This window comes from Sturnus vulgaris, chromosome 9, assembly GCF_052056855.1.
Source record: "Sturnus vulgaris isolate bStuVul1 chromosome 9, bStuVul1.hap1, whole genome shotgun sequence".
NCBI lineage: Eukaryota > Metazoa > Chordata > Aves > Passeriformes > Sturnidae > Sturnus > Sturnus vulgaris.
In genome coordinates this window covers 6,238,770-6,257,290 of record NC_142251.1, presented here as the reverse complement: position 1 = coordinate 6,257,290, position 18,521 = coordinate 6,238,770, and the positions used below count along the sequence as shown (strand labels likewise).

The 18,521-nt window shown below is 38.8% G+C and overlaps 1 protein-coding gene across 1 annotated transcript in view; it reads right to left on the bottom strand.

Moving 5' to 3' along the window:
• FAF1 (Fas associated factor 1) overlaps positions 1-18,521 on the bottom strand; it is a 152,808-nt gene that overhangs the window by 129,702 nt on the left and 4,585 nt on the right. Inside the window, exon 2 of the mRNA XM_014870659.2 lies at positions 6,463-6,531. Coding sequence (XP_014726145.1) covers positions 6,463-6,531 — 69 coding nt within the window. The remainder of the gene's footprint in view (positions 1-6,462; positions 6,532-18,521) is intronic.

The following is an 18,521-nucleotide window of genomic DNA, read 5'->3' as shown; positions in this document are numbered from 1 at the left end:
ACACAACCCCTTTGTTACCCTCACTCGAATAAAGCAGGTTTTTGGGGGTTGTTTGGGAGGTTTTTTTAATGGATGAATGTGCATACAGCTATGTGGAAAGTCATACCATGATTACAACTGCCTATAGACCTACACATTACATATAATCTTCCATGAAAAAAAGACATTAAAATGAAATGTGTTTCACCAAAGATTAAGGTATTTGAAAGTAAAAACAACTAATTTAATACTGTTTTTAAGAATCAACAAGTGTTCTGTGCTACATAAAATACACAGCATTCATCTGAGCTTATTCAAAGACATATAAATGTCACTTTGAAAGCTGCAAAAAGCTGGAAATCTGGAGAATGAGAAATACAACAGCCTTGCAAGCAGGGATCCCCAATTTAACAGAAAATACATTAAAGATTTCTAAAGTGGATTTCTATAGTCCTCTGTAAAAGACAAGTTCATACACAAATGTGTCCTATTAGGAGAGATTAATGCTGCAGTTGAATACACAAAAAGACCTGCAACTCCTGAATTTCCTGGAGAACAGCACCATGCCCATGGGATGCCTGTACCCAACACTCCTTGGGATTATCTAACTCAGGCTTTCCTTCTTCCTTCCCCCTGCTGGCACCAGGGCTGGGAATGCTGGACAGGCTCCTCACTGCAGGAGCTGTGAGTATAAACCTGCTGAGCTGACAAGAGTTTGTTCCACAGGACATCAAGATCCACAAAAGAACACCTGTCTAAAACAAAACTTTAAATGCTCCTTAAAAAAAAAAATTAAAAGGAATACAAACCTCTGCTTCCAGTAGGCAGATGTAACTGTTCATTTGAGCACAGGGAGAATGTTATTAATACACAAACAAGTCCATGTTCCTAACAGTGAAAATCCCTCATATCTAGTCCTAATGAGAGGAATATATTGAATGTCTCACTGGTCCCACAGTGAGTGCTGTCAAATATGTGCCACGTTCAGTATGCAGTTCCAAAGTAAAGAAAATAGCAGGTCAGCAACACAAAATAAAAGGGCCAGTGTGATGAACACCACCACCATAAAGTGCAGTCCTGGTTCCCAGCCACTGAAACACAGCCTGCTTGCAATGCAACAGGAGAGCTGCTGAACACATGACATAAACATACACTGAGCACTGCCCCACATTTAAGGAAAAGAAAGGGCCCTGTGCCAAACTCAAATTAATCACCTAGTTTCTGGAGGCAGACTAATTCAAATCAATCAAAATAACATACAGAGAGAGAGACCACATCAAAGCTGTAGCAGGGCAAACCAGAGAGAAAGAGAGACAAAAGATAATGTTGGTGTATCAGCTCCTACTGATATTTGCTACACGTTATAACATAAGGAATGTTACTGGCTAGGAAGAGATACAAATAAAAGATTGCTGATAATTGTCAAGAGACCATTTTTTGCCATTCCCACCAAAATGGGCACCTCCAAGAGAAAAAAAATTGCCAAGTCCTCTCTGACTTTTCTCTGTTCAATTTTTTTGTCTGTTCAGTTACGTTTATCCAAAAGACATCACAGAGATGTAAATACCCAAATACAAAATTGGTACTTATAGTAAAAAAAAATCCTGCCTGACAAATACTATTTTCTAAGACGTTTATAAGCAAGATGCAAAAACCCCTCCATCTAAGTTATCCATTTAAAATTAAAAGTTCCAGTTGAGAGTTGAAGCTTTTTAAAAACAGATGTTCAAAATATACAATTTCTCCTTCCAAGGTAGAGAATCACTTCTTGTCAGGTGATTCTTGGAACCTGAGTATGACAGGAACTGCAAGTCATCCCATCTCCAGGTGCACTAAACTGGTTTTACTGAAGTTATACTGTGCTTTGATCCTCTACCAGAATATAGAATAATCAAGCCAAGTATAGCAGGAAGGTAAAAAGGTCATTTTGAAATTAAAAAACAGGGGGGGTTTATATGTATACAATCACTATACCCACATTTAGAAGTAAACTGAATATTGGATAATAAACACCCCTCTCCCACTGTTATTTTGATGAAATTCATATTCTTCTTAAAGCAACGCTAAAAAGCACTTATATTACAATATATTTTATTTTTCTTGGAAAAGACATGAAATAAAACCAATTTCAAACCAGGGAACAGGAGTAAAAACAGAAATGGCCATCCTGGAAAAAGGAGAAAATTAAGTGTGGTGAATCCTGCTTTTCATTTGAAAAACCTGTTCTGATTACTAGTACAGAATATAAAGTCATGCTGCATATGAAGGACTTGAATTTTTCATTAAATCTGTGAAAGGCAGAGCAGATCACTTCACTTACTTTCACGCACAGATTCAAACACTGGATTTCAAGAGAGCAAAGAGCTCTCACCTGTGTAATAACCTCACATTTACAAAGGTCCACACTGCATAAGGTCAAGTTACTAATGGGTGATTTTCCTTTAAATATGTACCATCATCAGAAACATTTCAACAGACACAGAGTTGGGATTTTTCACTCTTTTATTTTATTGTTTTTACACAAAGTTTAAGATGTATTTATCTGTTATTCTTACCTTCACATGCCAAAAGAGAAGGTCAGAGTCTAAATGGGCAAGCTATGAAACCATCAGACTTTACAATGCACAGAAATTCCTAACTTCTGCTTCCTCAGATGGTAAAAATTACCGTAAATTAATAGAGCTGAAAGAAATGACACTCAGGAAATAACATATCAGCAACCCTGGGAGGCTGAAGAGAGCTGGATCCATTTATAGCAGAATGCCTGAAGAGATCATTATATTATCTATGTTGATCTTCTGTATCTCACAGAACATCTGAAACATTTTGTCGCCCAGCCTATAATAAGCCCTGTAATTAGGCTACAGTGTTCTAACACAGAAAAACCCTGAGCTGCTCTATATGCAGCAGACCACCACAAAGGCCAAGTCACATGCTGCAAAGGGGAACTAATTATTAGCAAAATTAGGCTTCATGATCCCACCAAGCAGTTTTTACACTGTTGCTGCATATGAATTCCTCAGCAGCACTCTTGTGACCAATTTTATTTTGAGCACTTGAACAAAGCCAAGCAACCAAACATCCATGAAAGATAGCTTCCCATACTGCTTCAAGCAGCTACTGCAAAACATATACAACTGCTTTGAACACTATAAAATATATACATTCTGAGACATTTAAATCCAGTTTATTTAGTACCAAACTCAAGATAAATTAAAGGCAGTTTATATTGTGTTAGTGTATTCCATATAGAGGATTAGAGATGAAGACTTCTAATTGGGGGTAATTAATCTTTTAAAGTTCAAAAATAAGAAGCTGACATTTCAGTTCTAAACTGAAAAGAAAAAGGAACTCTGTTTAACTCTTAAAAAAAACAAAAGTGACTATTAGAAAAACCAAACCAAGAAAGGAGAGCCTTACACTTAACCCAGGTTCGGCTTTGTTTAAAGGTAAAACCAAATGTCCAAAAGATACAGAACATAGTAACAGCAATAGGAAAGACTGGTGACATTTTAACCCTTAATACTAAATTCTAGCAAGACCAGGGGAAAAAAATGCTTACAAAGTAAGCAGCAGGAATATTTCTCCCGTGCAAACAAAGTAATCCTTAGAAAAGCTTACACAAACACCCAGTACTTGTAGCACAATGTAAGAAACTTTTTGTTTTGTGAACTCAACAACCTCTGCTGTCTCTGTGCAGTCTGATGTACTTCTCTGTCAGCCCACGTCAGTACCTACTTCCCTGTTTCTGTTTGGGACCCTTCTGCTTTCCAGCTCACCAGGGCTCCTTCTTTTGGTTGTTTTGGCTGAAGTCACAGAGAAATAACATCACCCTTGAGCTGAGTGTCAGAGAGTTTAAGAAGCAACAGGTACCAAAGGGAATCTTCAGCCTAGATCTTTAGCACAGTCTCTGATAATGCATGACTTTTTTTCCCAAACAGGAACATGGAATTGAGATACAGACAGGCTGAGTGAAAAGCAAGAGTAAATCTCTTTGAGACAAGAACTTCCTTAACTTACATTTTTGGATTTTCCCCCTTTTGCTGCAGGAGTGCCCCTGAACTTTGGTTGATGATATCCTAATGAGATTTGCTTAGCTTTCTACTTATTAGCCTGGGTGCCTCACAAAAGATTTCTTCATCCAATATTGACTTTACTTCCAACATCATAGAAGTAAAGAAATCGACATTTTAAAGCCTCTGAATCAGATGCACAAAACAAAGTGAAATTAGAGAAAACAGAAATAGTGTTCTTCCCATTCACCTAACACTGGGGGCCAAAGGATGGCAGAGGAGCCCTTACCAAAATCATCATTACTTCACTACTGTCTTCATGAACTGTGAACCAAGTTCTTTAAGTTTGGTTTTCCTTAGAAATCCAAAAAAAAGTTTTGCTCTGTGTTGAACCACATATTCAGTGCCAAACTAAAGAATTTCTTTACTTTTTCATCTCAGCTAAAAATATTCCAAGACTTTTTGGTTGAATTAAAAGAAAACCTCCCCAATTTCTAGGCACTGAATCTGTACTTGACTACTGAATCTAAGGTATAAAAAAAATCAAAAAACAATCACACCACACATGGATCATAATGCACTTTTAATTCCCAAATAAAAAATGCTACATTTCTCATAAGTCATGAGACTTTCTTCAAGTTATTTTGAAATGCTAAAAACCCTTGCCTAACAGAGATATTTGATTATCTCTCACCCCAGGAAATCCTTTTCTTCAGTCTTCTCTTCCTTCATTCTTCTGTTTCTACCTCCTTGTTAGATTAACAGGATTTGGCTTTCACTCTCACTCCCTTTTGTTACAAGAAGGCTGCTTTCAATAAAAATGAGCCAGTGTCCTATTAATGACACACCCTTAGGGCATCTTCTTCACTTACAGTCTCCTCAATATTATTTTTTGCTTCTACAACTTACCATTTCCTTTCCACAGACATTCATTCATCTTCTGCCTAGTTTCAAAAACGATGTACCTTCCTCAAGTACCTCCTGCATTCCTAATTTTCTACCATTTCTTATTTCCCTATGCCTTTTTTAAGTTTGCACATTTGGGTTATTACTTCTTTCCTCTCTATATTCTACTTCTAGATCATCTAGTAATCACTAATAAAATCAAGTATTTAAAAGCTCCTTCTGCTTTCTGCTAATTCTGGAGTCTCAGAAGAGACTTCTTTGTTCTGACCATTTTTCATGGCAGTTCTCTCATTCAACCCAACCTGTTGAGCATTTACTGCAATGCACACAATTTACAAATCTCCCAAAACCACATCCAATGGATCTAATGGATTCTACTGGGAACTTCACTACCTGAACAGAATGCATAAGGCTCCTCCTTGCCTTCCAATAAACAATTGGATATTCAAAAGAGCTCATGCCATGTCACTACAAACTACTATGATAAAATATGTTTTAACTCCATCACTCAACACACACCTGGGTTTTTCTGTTTGAAGCCACTGAAGACAGACACTCCCTTCTGCACACTGGCACCTCACTCTTGCTTACAGCTTGACATGTTGCAAAATAAAGACTCTGTGTTCATTTTAACACGTAGTTTCAAGTTTGTACTGGTTTTTTACAATAGGTTACAGTTGAAACTATATCCACAACCAATTTTGGAAATCTATTTTTTTTTAATACCTTTTTGATATTTTGGACTGGTCCAAAGGAAAAGAGAAAAAAAAAGGAAGAAATCAAATGTTTTACAGTTTAAAGGAAGATCATTCACTTTTAAATTAAGTTTGTTGTAGTTTACACTTCTAAACCTTAAGAAACTGGATTAATAGTTTATTTACAAATCTTATGAAGAGTCTTAAAACACCTAAGACTATTTTGCTTGGTTTCATTGGTTTCCTCCTATTTGTCTGCACATTGAACCTTGTTGCAAAATAGAGGAGAGGTTTTTTTCAGGATGAGTGTTTGTTGGGTTTTTTGTTTGTGCTTAATGGTGTCTGGATAGCACCAAATCTAAATAAAGTTATGGCTTTTTTAATCATCTGACTCAATTCTGCACAACCACTAACAATAGAAGAGCAACAATCCTAATTTTAAATTAAAAGCACATGAAAATTTGGAGAAGTTGTTTCACCTTCTATTTCTTTCATAAAAACCTAAATCCTCAAAAACCCATGTGTGCATACAGAGATCTTCTTCTAAAAACACTACCCTTCTTAACATTTCTTACAAAATGAAGCCAAAATGAAACTAAACAAAATATGAACATGGCTTTAGAGGACAAAAAAGAAATGAAAAAAGCCTGAAGACAACCAGAGCAGAGCAGAGTTTGTACAACTCAGGGTCACATTTATTTGGAGATGAGGCTTTAACAGACCAGAAACAGTCTGCACAACAAACAACCTATTTGTCCCAGCCACGAGACAACCCCAAATTTGAAATAAAGCTACCAGCTGTCTCAGCAAGATGCCATGTCACTGTTACATGGGGTTGATCTATGAAGTCATTTTCTTAGAATACTTACCACTAAATCCCAGTTATTTTGTTCAAGCAACGTTATAGCTTCATCAATATTTTCAATACCAGTACATGCCTAAAATAAAAAGAAGCAGTAAACAGAATTAAAAGCATTGATCAAAATCAGGGTATTAATGCTTATAATTCAATTAATTTCAGCAGGATGGCAGGAAAGGTATAGGTTTTCCATTTCTGTAACAAAAAGGTAATCCAGAAATCAGACTTCAGGTTTAACATCAAACACTTAGATATAATTCCCTGTTCCACCAGAAGATTCTTGTGTAACCTTGAGCAAGCCACCCAGGGAAGCAAGACCAAGTAGTTATTTGTAAAATTAGGACAATAGTGCTGTCCCATAAAGGCGTTTTGAGAATTCTACCTTCAAAGCTATGATGCACTCATGCTAGTTCAAAAGGGAGCACAAAAAACCTTGGTGTTCTAGCCCTGTCCTCTGGCTTTATCTAGTTCAAGAAATCTAACACAATAGTATTATTGGTATTGTTAATCTTATGTTAACCCTCATAAAACTGTATTTTGAACTGAGCTTTATTCCAAACCCAAGAGCACCTCTACTCAGCAAAAGTGAGATGCAGCAACCTGCTGCCTTCTTTTGATATCCAGACCTTTGCAACTATTCAACTTCAGCAGGCAGAGCATTGCTGCTCATTCTGCCACATATTTGCTACCATTCACATTGAAGATTATCAGACATATTTTACTAGAAGAGAAAAAAGAAACAGTTAAGTTTCTCTCTGGAATTTATCTTTCATCTTAACCAAAGCTATGCTCTGTATTCAAACATACAAGAGGAGTTCAGACTTTTACAAGATCTGAAACATGATTGTGTTCCTTCTGCTCTACCACATAGTTATATAAAACTGTGGTATATAAAATTGCATCAAAAAAATTTAATAACCAAACCTTTTAACAGTAATAATACAGAACTAGATAGGAGCAGCAAACAGATCAGTTTTTCTGATTCCCTTTATGTCGTAAGAGAAGAAGGAGGCTAAGCAAACACCTTTTTCCTTCCAAGACATAAAAAGCAATCAGGTCGTGTATTTCCCATGTTCTGACTTTTCTCCCAATTTACAACCATGAAAACACAAAAAGAAAAAATCACAGAGAAATTCGAGGCCAATTCCCTCTTCCTAAATTCAACCCTGAAAAATTCCACACTTACAAGGCACTACATGCAGTATGTCAACACAAAATGGACGAGCCTGAAGGACCACAAGATGAAATTATGGGGAATTTTGCCTGCAGAGGGGAGGCAGCAGTTTTTATTGCTACACAGTGCTCTAACGACCACATTGATCCTCTCTGCAACAAGACAAAATTTCTTCCACTTCAGAGCACGCTGTGTTAATGCTGAATTTCACCCACTTCACACTGGGAATGCTAAAAAAACACCACTTTGCTCTTCAGAAGCATCATTTTGCCTTCTTTTCCATTATTTCTTTCAGTTAATTCTGAAGTTAAAAATGGGACAACACTTCAACACAATCCCCAGCAAATGCTTATACATTTATATACACTTTTATCAGGCAGGTTTGAAGAGTACAGGGCTTGAGTTTGTCCTTTCTGAAATCACAGGATGGCTCATGCTACCATCAACCTGCCACTGGAAGTAATGTGAACAGATCTCCTACAAAAAATCCTGCTTTGAGAAAAAGCTCTGCAGAAGTGACAGTCTTTCTGTTTACATTTGAATGAAATACACTTAATGTGGTCATTAGAGAAATAATTACTAGTTCTCATTTGTCAGCCCTGCATGACTTTAAGAACTACCTTGTGTTCCAACCTACAATAAGAACTTCACCAACAATGTGTTGTTTTCACCCCTGGGCTGTGCAGATGAAGCTGTGGAGATGGTACCTACAATTCAGGATTTAACACTGGTTTTAGTTGTCCCCTCTTTTTATCATTCCTGCAGCTCTTCTGACTTGCCCCTGTCCTCTGTTAGCCCATACTAACTGCAAATCAGTTCAGCTCACTTTGGCATATTCTCATTTTGAGAGAAACTAAACAAAATTAGCTTATCCTTCTGCCAGAGCACACAGTGAAAGGAGTTAACACAGTGAGGGCAGAGTAATTAAAGAACTAATTCACCTATGTGTCTGTATCCTTCCTGAATCATCTTTCTGGTGATTTACAATGTAAAACAGAAGCCTGCTCTTGGTCACTTAGCAATGCAGAGTCACTGGGTAACAAGGACAGACAGGTGTAAACACCAGCTGAAAATAAAAATCATCAGAATTCTTAATGGTCAAGACAAGCAGTTTTGGTTTAAATCTTTGCACTATTCCTACAGTCCTTTTTAATATTTGATTTTGAGGAGTTCTTAAACTAAGATTTCACTTTCCAGATGGACCATTTTTGCTAGTTGTCAATAAAACAGAAAACAAACATTTCAGAATTGCAGCAGGAAAGAACGAGTGCTACTTATCAATGTAACCATAAAACAGACATTCCCAGATCTTTCTCAACACACTGTTAATGTCAGAATTGCAGCAAATTAAGATTATTTAGAATCTTATTATAATTCAACGTTCAAACACTACATGCTACAACAGAAGTCATCAGTGAGACCAAAAACCCCCAGCAACCAAAAATTAAAGCTGCTTCCTTGTACCTGCATCATGCCATGCAAGCTAAATTAAAGAAAATCATCTGGTTTGCATGTCTTTGATTTTCCCTAAGAAATTAAGCACACAAGACAGGCAGTTCCTCACTGGCAAGTGTGACATGACGTCAAAGGCTCTGTAGTGACAGATTAGTCCCAGAACAACCTGGCCTGCTCCTGCCTTTGTTTTCTTTAGGGAAACACACACAGGAAACCAGCAGGTTCTGTGAGTAACAGAATTAACAAAGTCTGCTTCCTCATGGGTTTGCCTCTCATCCCTAATTGCAAGGGCTTATTTAAGCTTTTCCTATGGCTGGAATATTTATAAGAGCTTCTTTTAATGGACTGCTTCCCATATTACCTGGCTATATTTTCATTATATTTGGAATCATTTCATTGGTACAAGTCCAAGGGGCACCTGGCACCTTAGGGCTCTATGCCTCACATATCTAGAAAGGCAATCTAGAATTCACAGGATTTAATTATTTACAATACATAAAGCTGTTTTCATCATATTTATTCCTTTTATTCTACCCAAGCAAGAAACAAACAAACAAAAATTAAACAGGAAAAAGAAAGTTAAATTCGTTCAGGATCAGAAGCGAAAAAAACCTTCACAGCAGATGAGCTCTGAAGATGCAAAAATACATCTTTGTTACTATGCAAGTAAAGTGAGAGACTGAGACTTTATTCACAGATTTTTTATTCAGCTTTATTTTCATGAGACCTGCTTAACAGAAGGCATTAAATATTTTAAAAGAAAATTCTGACTTGAATACTACTATATCTCATTTCAGTGAACAACTAGCACATCTTCTAAGTCATCAAAAGATGAAAGAAACCAACCACCACAGAAAAGGTAAAACCCTGAAGGCTCACTGATTTGTAAACCTTTACACATCAGAAAGAAACCAAAGAATTTTTTTTGAGGACAAAGGAGAAGAAAAGGTAGAACAAGTTCCTCCTCCTCTCTGCATTTCCTGTAAATCTAGGATATCATTTTCAGCCTTCACAGCAGCTCCAGAGACTCTGCTGTCACTTCTGTGCTTTTCCAGACCACACAAGAGGAAAACGAATGTGAAGATGAGAAAACGATTGTTGTGTGCTGAATTCATAATCAGATGCTGAAGATAAAGTTACTGAATGTTAAAACAACTTTCTTAACATCCTGCTTTTCCAGGGCAGGTAAGTGTTTCCACCAGGTAGACTGAAATTTTCACATAATAAAATTTCTGAGCGTTCTCCAAATTTTTTTCCAGGAAGCTTCATATCCCCACAATGACAGAGACCTTACCCTTGGAATGTTTCACAGGTGGCCATTAGGGGTCCTATCTTTGCACAGCAACATTAACCTTAATAAAAAAAGCAAACTAGTCACTAAGGAAACAATTCAATAGGAAAGAAGTTGTGAGGCCAGACAGGCTCCAAGGCATTTGAGACAAACCTAGGAGCTGCTTCCAGAAAGCTGTAAAGCAGGATGACAGACTGGCTCTTCTAAATCCCTTGCAGGGTGGTCTGACCCCAGCAGCTGTAACAGCTGGATCTGGGTTTGGAGACCCTCTGTGCCACCCTATCCCAAGAGCACAGGCTCCAGCCACCTCCCCACCCCAGGGAAGCAGCTGCCCTCCCCATCTGGCAGCAGCTGCTCCCCAGCACCTGCTGCAGGGATCCAGGCAGTTGTTGCATGGCAGAGCTGGAAGGGCCAAGTGCAGCTCCCAGCACAGAGCTGGGCTGTTCCTGCAGCTGCTGGGACTCACTCACAGCCAGGCACTGCTGCCCTGACAGGCAGAGGCTGCAGCTGCTGCACAGGAGCTGGCAGCACACGGTATTTGGCAGCACATGGTATTTATTTGGCAGCAAGGCAGGATGTCTCTCACCTGGGGCACCACTCCCCTGCTCACCAAGGCAAAATGAGGCAGGCAAAGTATCCAAAAGGCCACATTTGGCCTAAGTCTCAACATTCCTTTTGAACAATTCCATATTTCCTTTGGCTACTAATAGTAACTGCATTTTCTCCAAAAAAGGGACTGTCCCATCTCTAAACTAACCCAAACTAGGCCTAAAACATTTTGTACAACAGGTTCAGGCCTGTTAAAACCAGGCAGACAGACAGCTGTGAATCACACTGGGTACCACTCGCTTCTGTAACAGTCAGATTTTAAAAGAAATCTGTAGCTCAGTCCATCATTTCAATGTTTATCCAAAGCTACAATGCACAAAGAAACAACTGCATGAAGGCACCAAAAGATTCAACAGGATTATCTAGGAAGAAAAGCTTTCACCCTCTGGGAGCTCTTACAATAGCTCAGGAAGTCAGAATTAACACATCTGTGAGTGCACAGACAGCACCCTAGGAAGTGCTTACTTTTGAAAGCACTAAATAAAATTTTATCACTAGATAGAGCACGGCAACTAGAGTTAACTCTATTCAATAAAGATATATGAGGTTTTCAAAAGACATAAAAAATGCTGGCAAAGAACATATATTGTTAAAAATCAATTCGCTGTCCCTTGGGTAACTTACTCTTCAAAAGTTGAGAGACCAGGAGCATGGAAAACTCTTTGAGTCCCAGCCATAAAGCTGCTCAGGACAGCTGAATTACAGCTTAAAATCAGCAGTAACAAACACAACAAACAAACCACTCAGAGCTGTTCTGAGTAGCATTTAAGATATAGCAAATGATATTACTTATCTCCTTGCATATTCCCTCTGTAATAGAACCAAGATTTACCTTAGTGTTTTATTCACCTCTTCAATTACAACCAGACAGTTCACAGACACACTTCAACTCCCTGCCACATTTTGCCTATCTCCAAAGACAGAGAGTCTACAGACTCTCTGGGCAGTTTGTTCCAGTGCTTCCACCTTTACTGAGAACTGTTTTTCCTTATATTTAATTATAATTTCCCAAGCTGTAACCTATATCCACTGCCTCTCACCCTCCAACTCCAAGAGAAATTTGATTCTGTATTGTCTGTTATCACCCACTGTACAACTGAGACAGCAACTAGATCCTCCTGCAGCCTTCTCTCCCAGGCTACACAAAGCCAGCTCCTTTAACATCACCTTTCACACAAAAATGCTCCAGCCTCCTCCCTTCCTAAGTAATCCTTCACTGGACTTGCTCTGCTTTGCCATTGGAGTGACTGACACTGAACACAGCACTCCTGGCAGCAGTGTTCTCATCTCACCTGTACAATGAGAGAGAATGGCCTCCCTCGGGCTCCTGGAACACTGGTACAGCCCACTGTGTGGCTACTACTACTTCTGGAAAAACCCTTAATTCCCTTTCCAAGTATTCCTAACAAAAATCAGGTTTCTGGATGCAAGATCTTTAAACAATCCAATCCTGAGTTTCCTCTTTCTGGAGTCACACATAGTACTTTGGTTCCTTTTCCCATCCATTATGAGAATGGTTCAGTAAGCAAGGATAATTATCAAGTCCGTAAAGAACCAAGGCTAGCTCTAGATTGTATCTGCTAGAAGTCCACTCAAATCCAGAAAGATTTAGGACACTAATTCACCCATGACATATCAGTAAGTCAGAAAATTTTCTTTAAATTCACACATACACTGTTTCAACGATGATTACTTCGAAGCTACTGAAACGAAGTGTAACATTTCTTCCCCCAAAACAGACAAAGTTAAGCCAAAATGCCCAGCCAAGCAAATAGAGGCTTTAGTAGCATAATATCAAATATAAGATACCTGTGTAACTCCCTTCTGGGCTATCAAGAGATGCAGCAAATTCAGACACTCACAACTGAGATTTTTTGGTACCTCAGTTCTTCTCATCCCATCATCCCAAAGTCCCACCTGTCTAAGGATCACCTCCACAGACTCCATCAGCTACACCCCTCTGTGGCATCCCTGCTCATTCTAACCTTGCAACAACCTCACTGGTGTATTGAGACTGTTCTTAGTATGAGTCATCCATGGTTATTAAATTAACTTTTACTTCTGTTTCAGACAAACACTAAGAAAACAACATCCAGGCATATCGACCAAAACACGGACTGAAAGGTCACCTACTGCAAGCATCTAACTGAAGAGATAAGAATGTTTCTCTGTTTTTACATAACTCAAAAGACCATCTGGTAAAAATTAAGCAGATTCACCAGCTGTTCATTTAGCAAAAACAAGCTAATTTACTTACCAGCATCAGAAATCAAGGAAGGGTTTTAGGCAAATATGCCAGGATAAAGTTTGCCCAATAGATTTCAACTCCCACACCCAACTATTTGCAAGCCTCATCATTCTACTATTTGAGCATCCCCTTAAGCAAAGTGAGGGGGGAGGGAAGGGGGGAGAAAAAAAATAATATTTCTGAAGGTCACACAAGACATTTCAACCTATAGCTACCAAGTAGACAGGAGTGAACTTTGCCCACTCTGAGATGACTGCAAGCCTTCCAAACAAAGCAAGCTGGGGACAAAGTCTAAACTGGTAGCATGAAGCTCTAACCACTTCTCAGCAGAACTAACTAACTCAGGACCACACTAACCACTTTCAAATGGATTCCAGCAGACTGTGAACTCTCTCAAGACTCTGGAGCAAATTCTGATTCCAGAATACCACGAAGGCAGATCCCTAGGAAGCCCATGAGCTGAGCCAAGACATGAACTCAAGGCTCCCAAGCCCCATGTAAACACTCCAGTGTTTAAGCCACACACGTTACATACAAAGAGCAGTGGTGAAACTGAATTAAAAAACAAACCAAAAGTCAGTACCCATTAATTAGTACTCTACGCTACCAAACCCATTTGTCTTTCCTGAGGACTGAAGACAGCCTTTACCCAGCAACTACAAAATGTTTTAGTTAGGATTATTCCAAAGTTTCTGTGTTTGTTTAATACTTTTATTAAGTATGTCAGTGAAGGCAAAACCTCAAGGTTTGATGAATCATTTTGCCCTTACAGTATCATATAAAAGAAATGGATGGAAAAAAGAAAATAATTGTATGGGTCAAAAAAACACTTGCTGCACATCTGCACTCATTTCCTCTCTGCTCATTGTCTCAAAAGCAGCAGAACTTTAAAAGCGACTCAAGAATAAATAAAAGCCACTTTCTAGATAAGCACACAATGGAAGAGTACTAATCCATACAAAAGAATATTTTAGTCAGCATTCCACAAACAATCTTTTTAATTTTTTGTAAAGAACAGGACAGCAAGGAACAGACATATTCTTCAAAACTTGGAAAAGGCATGGTTTAACTCCAGCCAGCAGCCAAGCCCCATGGAACTGCTCACTCACTGCCCCAGCAATGGGACCAGGGAGAGAACCAGAAAGGCAAAAGCTGGAAAACTCATAGTTTGAGATAAAGACAGTTTAATAGGGAAAGCAAAAGCAACCCATACAAGCAAAGCAAAACAAAGAAATAATTCCCTGCTTCCCACGGGCAGCCAGGTGTTCAGCCACCTCCAGGGCAATGGGGCCCCACCACATGTAGTGGTTACTTGGGAAGACAAACACCATCACTATGAAGATCCTCTCTTCCTCTTTCTTGCTTGTCATATGGTCTGGAAAATCCCTTTGCTCGTTTTGGGTCCTCTGTCCCAACTGTGTCTTCTCCCAGCTTCCTGTGCACCCCCAGCCCCCTCCCCAGTGTAGCAGCACAAGAAGCAGAAAAGGCCTTGGCTCTGCACAAACCCTGCTCAGCAATAACAAAAGCACCTCCTCATTATCAACTCTGTGTTCAGCACAAATCCAAAGCACAGCCCCAAAACAGCCACTGGGAAGAAAATTAACTCTACCCCAGGCAAGACCAACAGCATCCAGAGCAGGGAAACAGAAACACATTTAAACTTCAAGCACAGGTCATACCAATAGCACAGGCCAACAAGGCCTGAAAAGAAAAAAAAAAAGTAAAAACCAGTTTTCTAAAGGCATAAAAATTATCTAAGCTTTTAAAACCATCAGGACAAGAAAGCCTGATAGTAAGTCAGTGGGACCAAAGGAAGAAAATAGCAGAGAAGTATTCAAAGAAGGCAAGGGCTTATCAGAAAAGCTACATGAATTCTGTGCACTGATACCCACTACTGAGGAGCTTTGGGACCATCCTGTAACACAGCTGATATCTGTACAGAAAACAGTCTCATCCTAAAATGTCAGCAGAGACATACAGAACAAACCACGAGATTTGTGAGAGTCCCCAAACCTTCAAAGGAACTTAAACACAAGTTTTCCACAGCAGACTCCTCTTTAAATCAGTCCTGATTAAGGATGAAATCAACACTACCTTCCCACAGCACTAACATGAGTTTTTTGTGGTGCAAACCAGAAGGGGTTAAGATTTCCACAGTTCAAATTTGACTTCTGTACTAATAAGAAACAGCAGAAATTCCAATAAAGTATATAGAACAGGCTTAATATGCACATGTATATGACACACTGAGAACTGAACACAGCTTCTATACAGCAAACCCACATATCACAGAACTACTCAAACGCCTCTCAAGAGCTCAGTTGAAGAACACAAGACTAATTTAAGCTGACACAGCTTATTTCCAAAGTTTTACAACAAACCCCATCATCAAGCTTTCAAAATGCTGACTTCCAGAAACGAGGATGAAGTAAACCCATTCACATCCTGTTTCTTTCAGCTCTTTCCTAAGAACCAGCCACTGCTGTAGAAGAGACATTAGGCCAGCTGGGTCTTCGATCCGAGCTGATATGGCACCTTTGGTATTTGCTCACACAAACAACCTGACCTTTAGAAAAAAAAATTATAGAAGTGACTCAGTTTCAGTGTTCTTGTCTTTACAAATTGTTTCCTGCAATAGATAAAATATGAAACCTATATAAAATAACCCAAGGGCTAACGTACTCTGTTCTAGTTTCAAAATGTCTCTTAAGAACTTCAGCTTTAATGAATTATCTCTTGAAAGCATTAACTACTGCTGTGGAACAAAGACCTGCTCAACCAGTCAGACATAGAGGACCAGTAGATGACTATTTTGATAGACCAAACAACATGTCATGCATACATTTGGGCTTTGATTTCCTCTTTGAGCAGTTTCTTTTTACAATTGCACATTAACTAGTCAACTCTAAGAAATGGGTTTAATTAGTAGGTATCAATCCAGTCAGTAAGCATGTCATTTCCTTTCATCCAAATAATGAGGAACGAGTAAAATTTTAGGTACTTCCCCATGCCTTTTATTCAAGTTCCTACAGTAGTTAAAGGAAAGGACTCATCTAATGGCTGCCCCACATATGCACAAATTTATTCAATAACTAGAAAATTGTGAAACCCTACCAAAGATATGTCATATAGTTCCTTTAAAAACTACCTTTTGCTTCTAGTATGGAAGTGTGTGAAAACTAGGCTTGCAATGGTAACTGAATGATAAGAACTGCCCAAATAGAGCCCAAACTCCACCCTTTCAGGCTTTCCAGCTCCAATACAATATTCTCAAGATGGGAGATTGTCAAGGCCCCTTAAGACATGTAGCAAATGGCTCAAATGCTCATCCTCTCCCACACCTCCTTCCACACAAAAATATGAAAATATGAAGTAAGTGTAAAATTTACTGTAAATGATCCTTGCTTACCAAGATATATTAGCCATGTGGTATTTTCAATATCATAAATAATTTTCACAGTATCTTTCAATGAAAACCTTCCTAGCCTTTGGGAGTACATACAATTAATAATTTCAATATTATAATTAGTACTGGTTGTCATGGCATTTGGAAAAGGATCCTCTAGCTACCACCTCTCAATCTGTTTCAGTGACCTACTAACCCAAATACCTATATGAATGGGCTAATGGAAATGGTTACTATGATGTGAAGAGTCTTTTCAAGGTAATTGAATGAAAAAACCATAATAAACCTCTTTCTAAAGACAAATTGGTGCTCCAGTGGTAAATTATTTAGGTTCCTACAGCAGGAGTGTAATGCACACAAATCATAGTCATAATAGCCTCCTTCTCTATAAATGTCAGTTAGTATTTCTAATTATCTATCTGCCCGTACATGGGAGAAATTAACTGGGTTTTCCATTAAGAGCTATCAGTGGGAATATCCAAGTTATGTTTCTAAAAGAACACCACTCACTTCTTATTTGTGACTCTGGAACCCACTTCACCTTCAGTTTAAAGGCCACTAAATCAAATTAGCCTTGTTCTGATGAACCTGAACTTCAGGATGACAACTGAGCTCAGCCTAAACATATCTAAAGAAATGAAATTCCAAAAACCCACAAAGAAAAAATTAATAGAAGTGATGGCAGAAGTGATTGGTAGCAGACAATGAAAATGGCAATAACCAAGCTAGAACACACTAAGCATGCAGTATGTTTTTATCCTGCCTCTTGGCCCTAGGGCCATTTACAGTAAACAAAACTAATTGTGTTCCAAATTGAGAGGTCCAACTACCAGTACCAAAGGTGTTACTGACTGTGTAATGCACAAAATTATAATGTGATAAAATCCAACAAGGATTAAAAGGAATTTTAATCAAAATGCAAATTAAGAGGTCTCACGAGTATAAACTTCAACATCCTACAGTGTCCTAAAGGCCTCTTTTTACACTGAAAAACAGTTGTGTTATCTATTTTAAAATTTAACTAAAGATACAGTAACCTATATCCACTAAAACATGTCAGGTGAAGCAGGGCTGAGCATCTGGGCAGCTGACTTAGAAACCCAACAGAGCCCACTTTTAACTAAAGAGACCCAGTAGGAGGGTATGATTAAACAAATCTGTCCATCCCAAACCCTGATTTCCAAGCTCTAGAGTACTGGATTTCCTTGCAGCTACTGTGGAGAGAGCTGCAGAGCTTAGTTCAGAACCCACTGCACTCTACATTCTACAGAGAGGCCACACAAAACAGAGCTTTGGTTTGAGTAAGACTGAGGTTTAAGCTCAGACCGATCTGAAGAAATGTACACCCAGACATTTAGGGAGACATTCTAATGAAAATGTAGGCCTCCAGGAACTTTGCAATCTCTGGAAAAGTGTCCTCCAGCTTATGTTTAAGCTTTGACTGGATCTCTCTTCAGCAAGTACCTTTTGTTGAGGACCTTGTTCCAAATTCCCAACACTCCACTGAAAGCCTGCAAAGAAAGCAAGAACAGCCCTTTCTGCCCCAGGACCTTAGTGACAAAACATGCCTTTTTCTTTCAGTGTTAAGGACATCAACTTTGAGATTTGTTCAGAACATCCAGTGAGTGGTTTATCCTTACAGAAATGTTTGAAACACTTCCCAGCCCCCCCCCCCCCCAAGTCACATTCTGTGGCCAGAATCAAAGATACTGACTTGAAGCTATTCCTGTATCTGCCTACCTTTTCCACCCAAATCTTTATACTGCCAGTAACTTAAAATGACAGAAAACCTTTGCCACCATGCCAACAAACACAGAAGAAAGAAAAGCTCACTTAGCACTCCTAAAAAAAAAATACACAAATGTAAATTCTGCACACAGACTGTT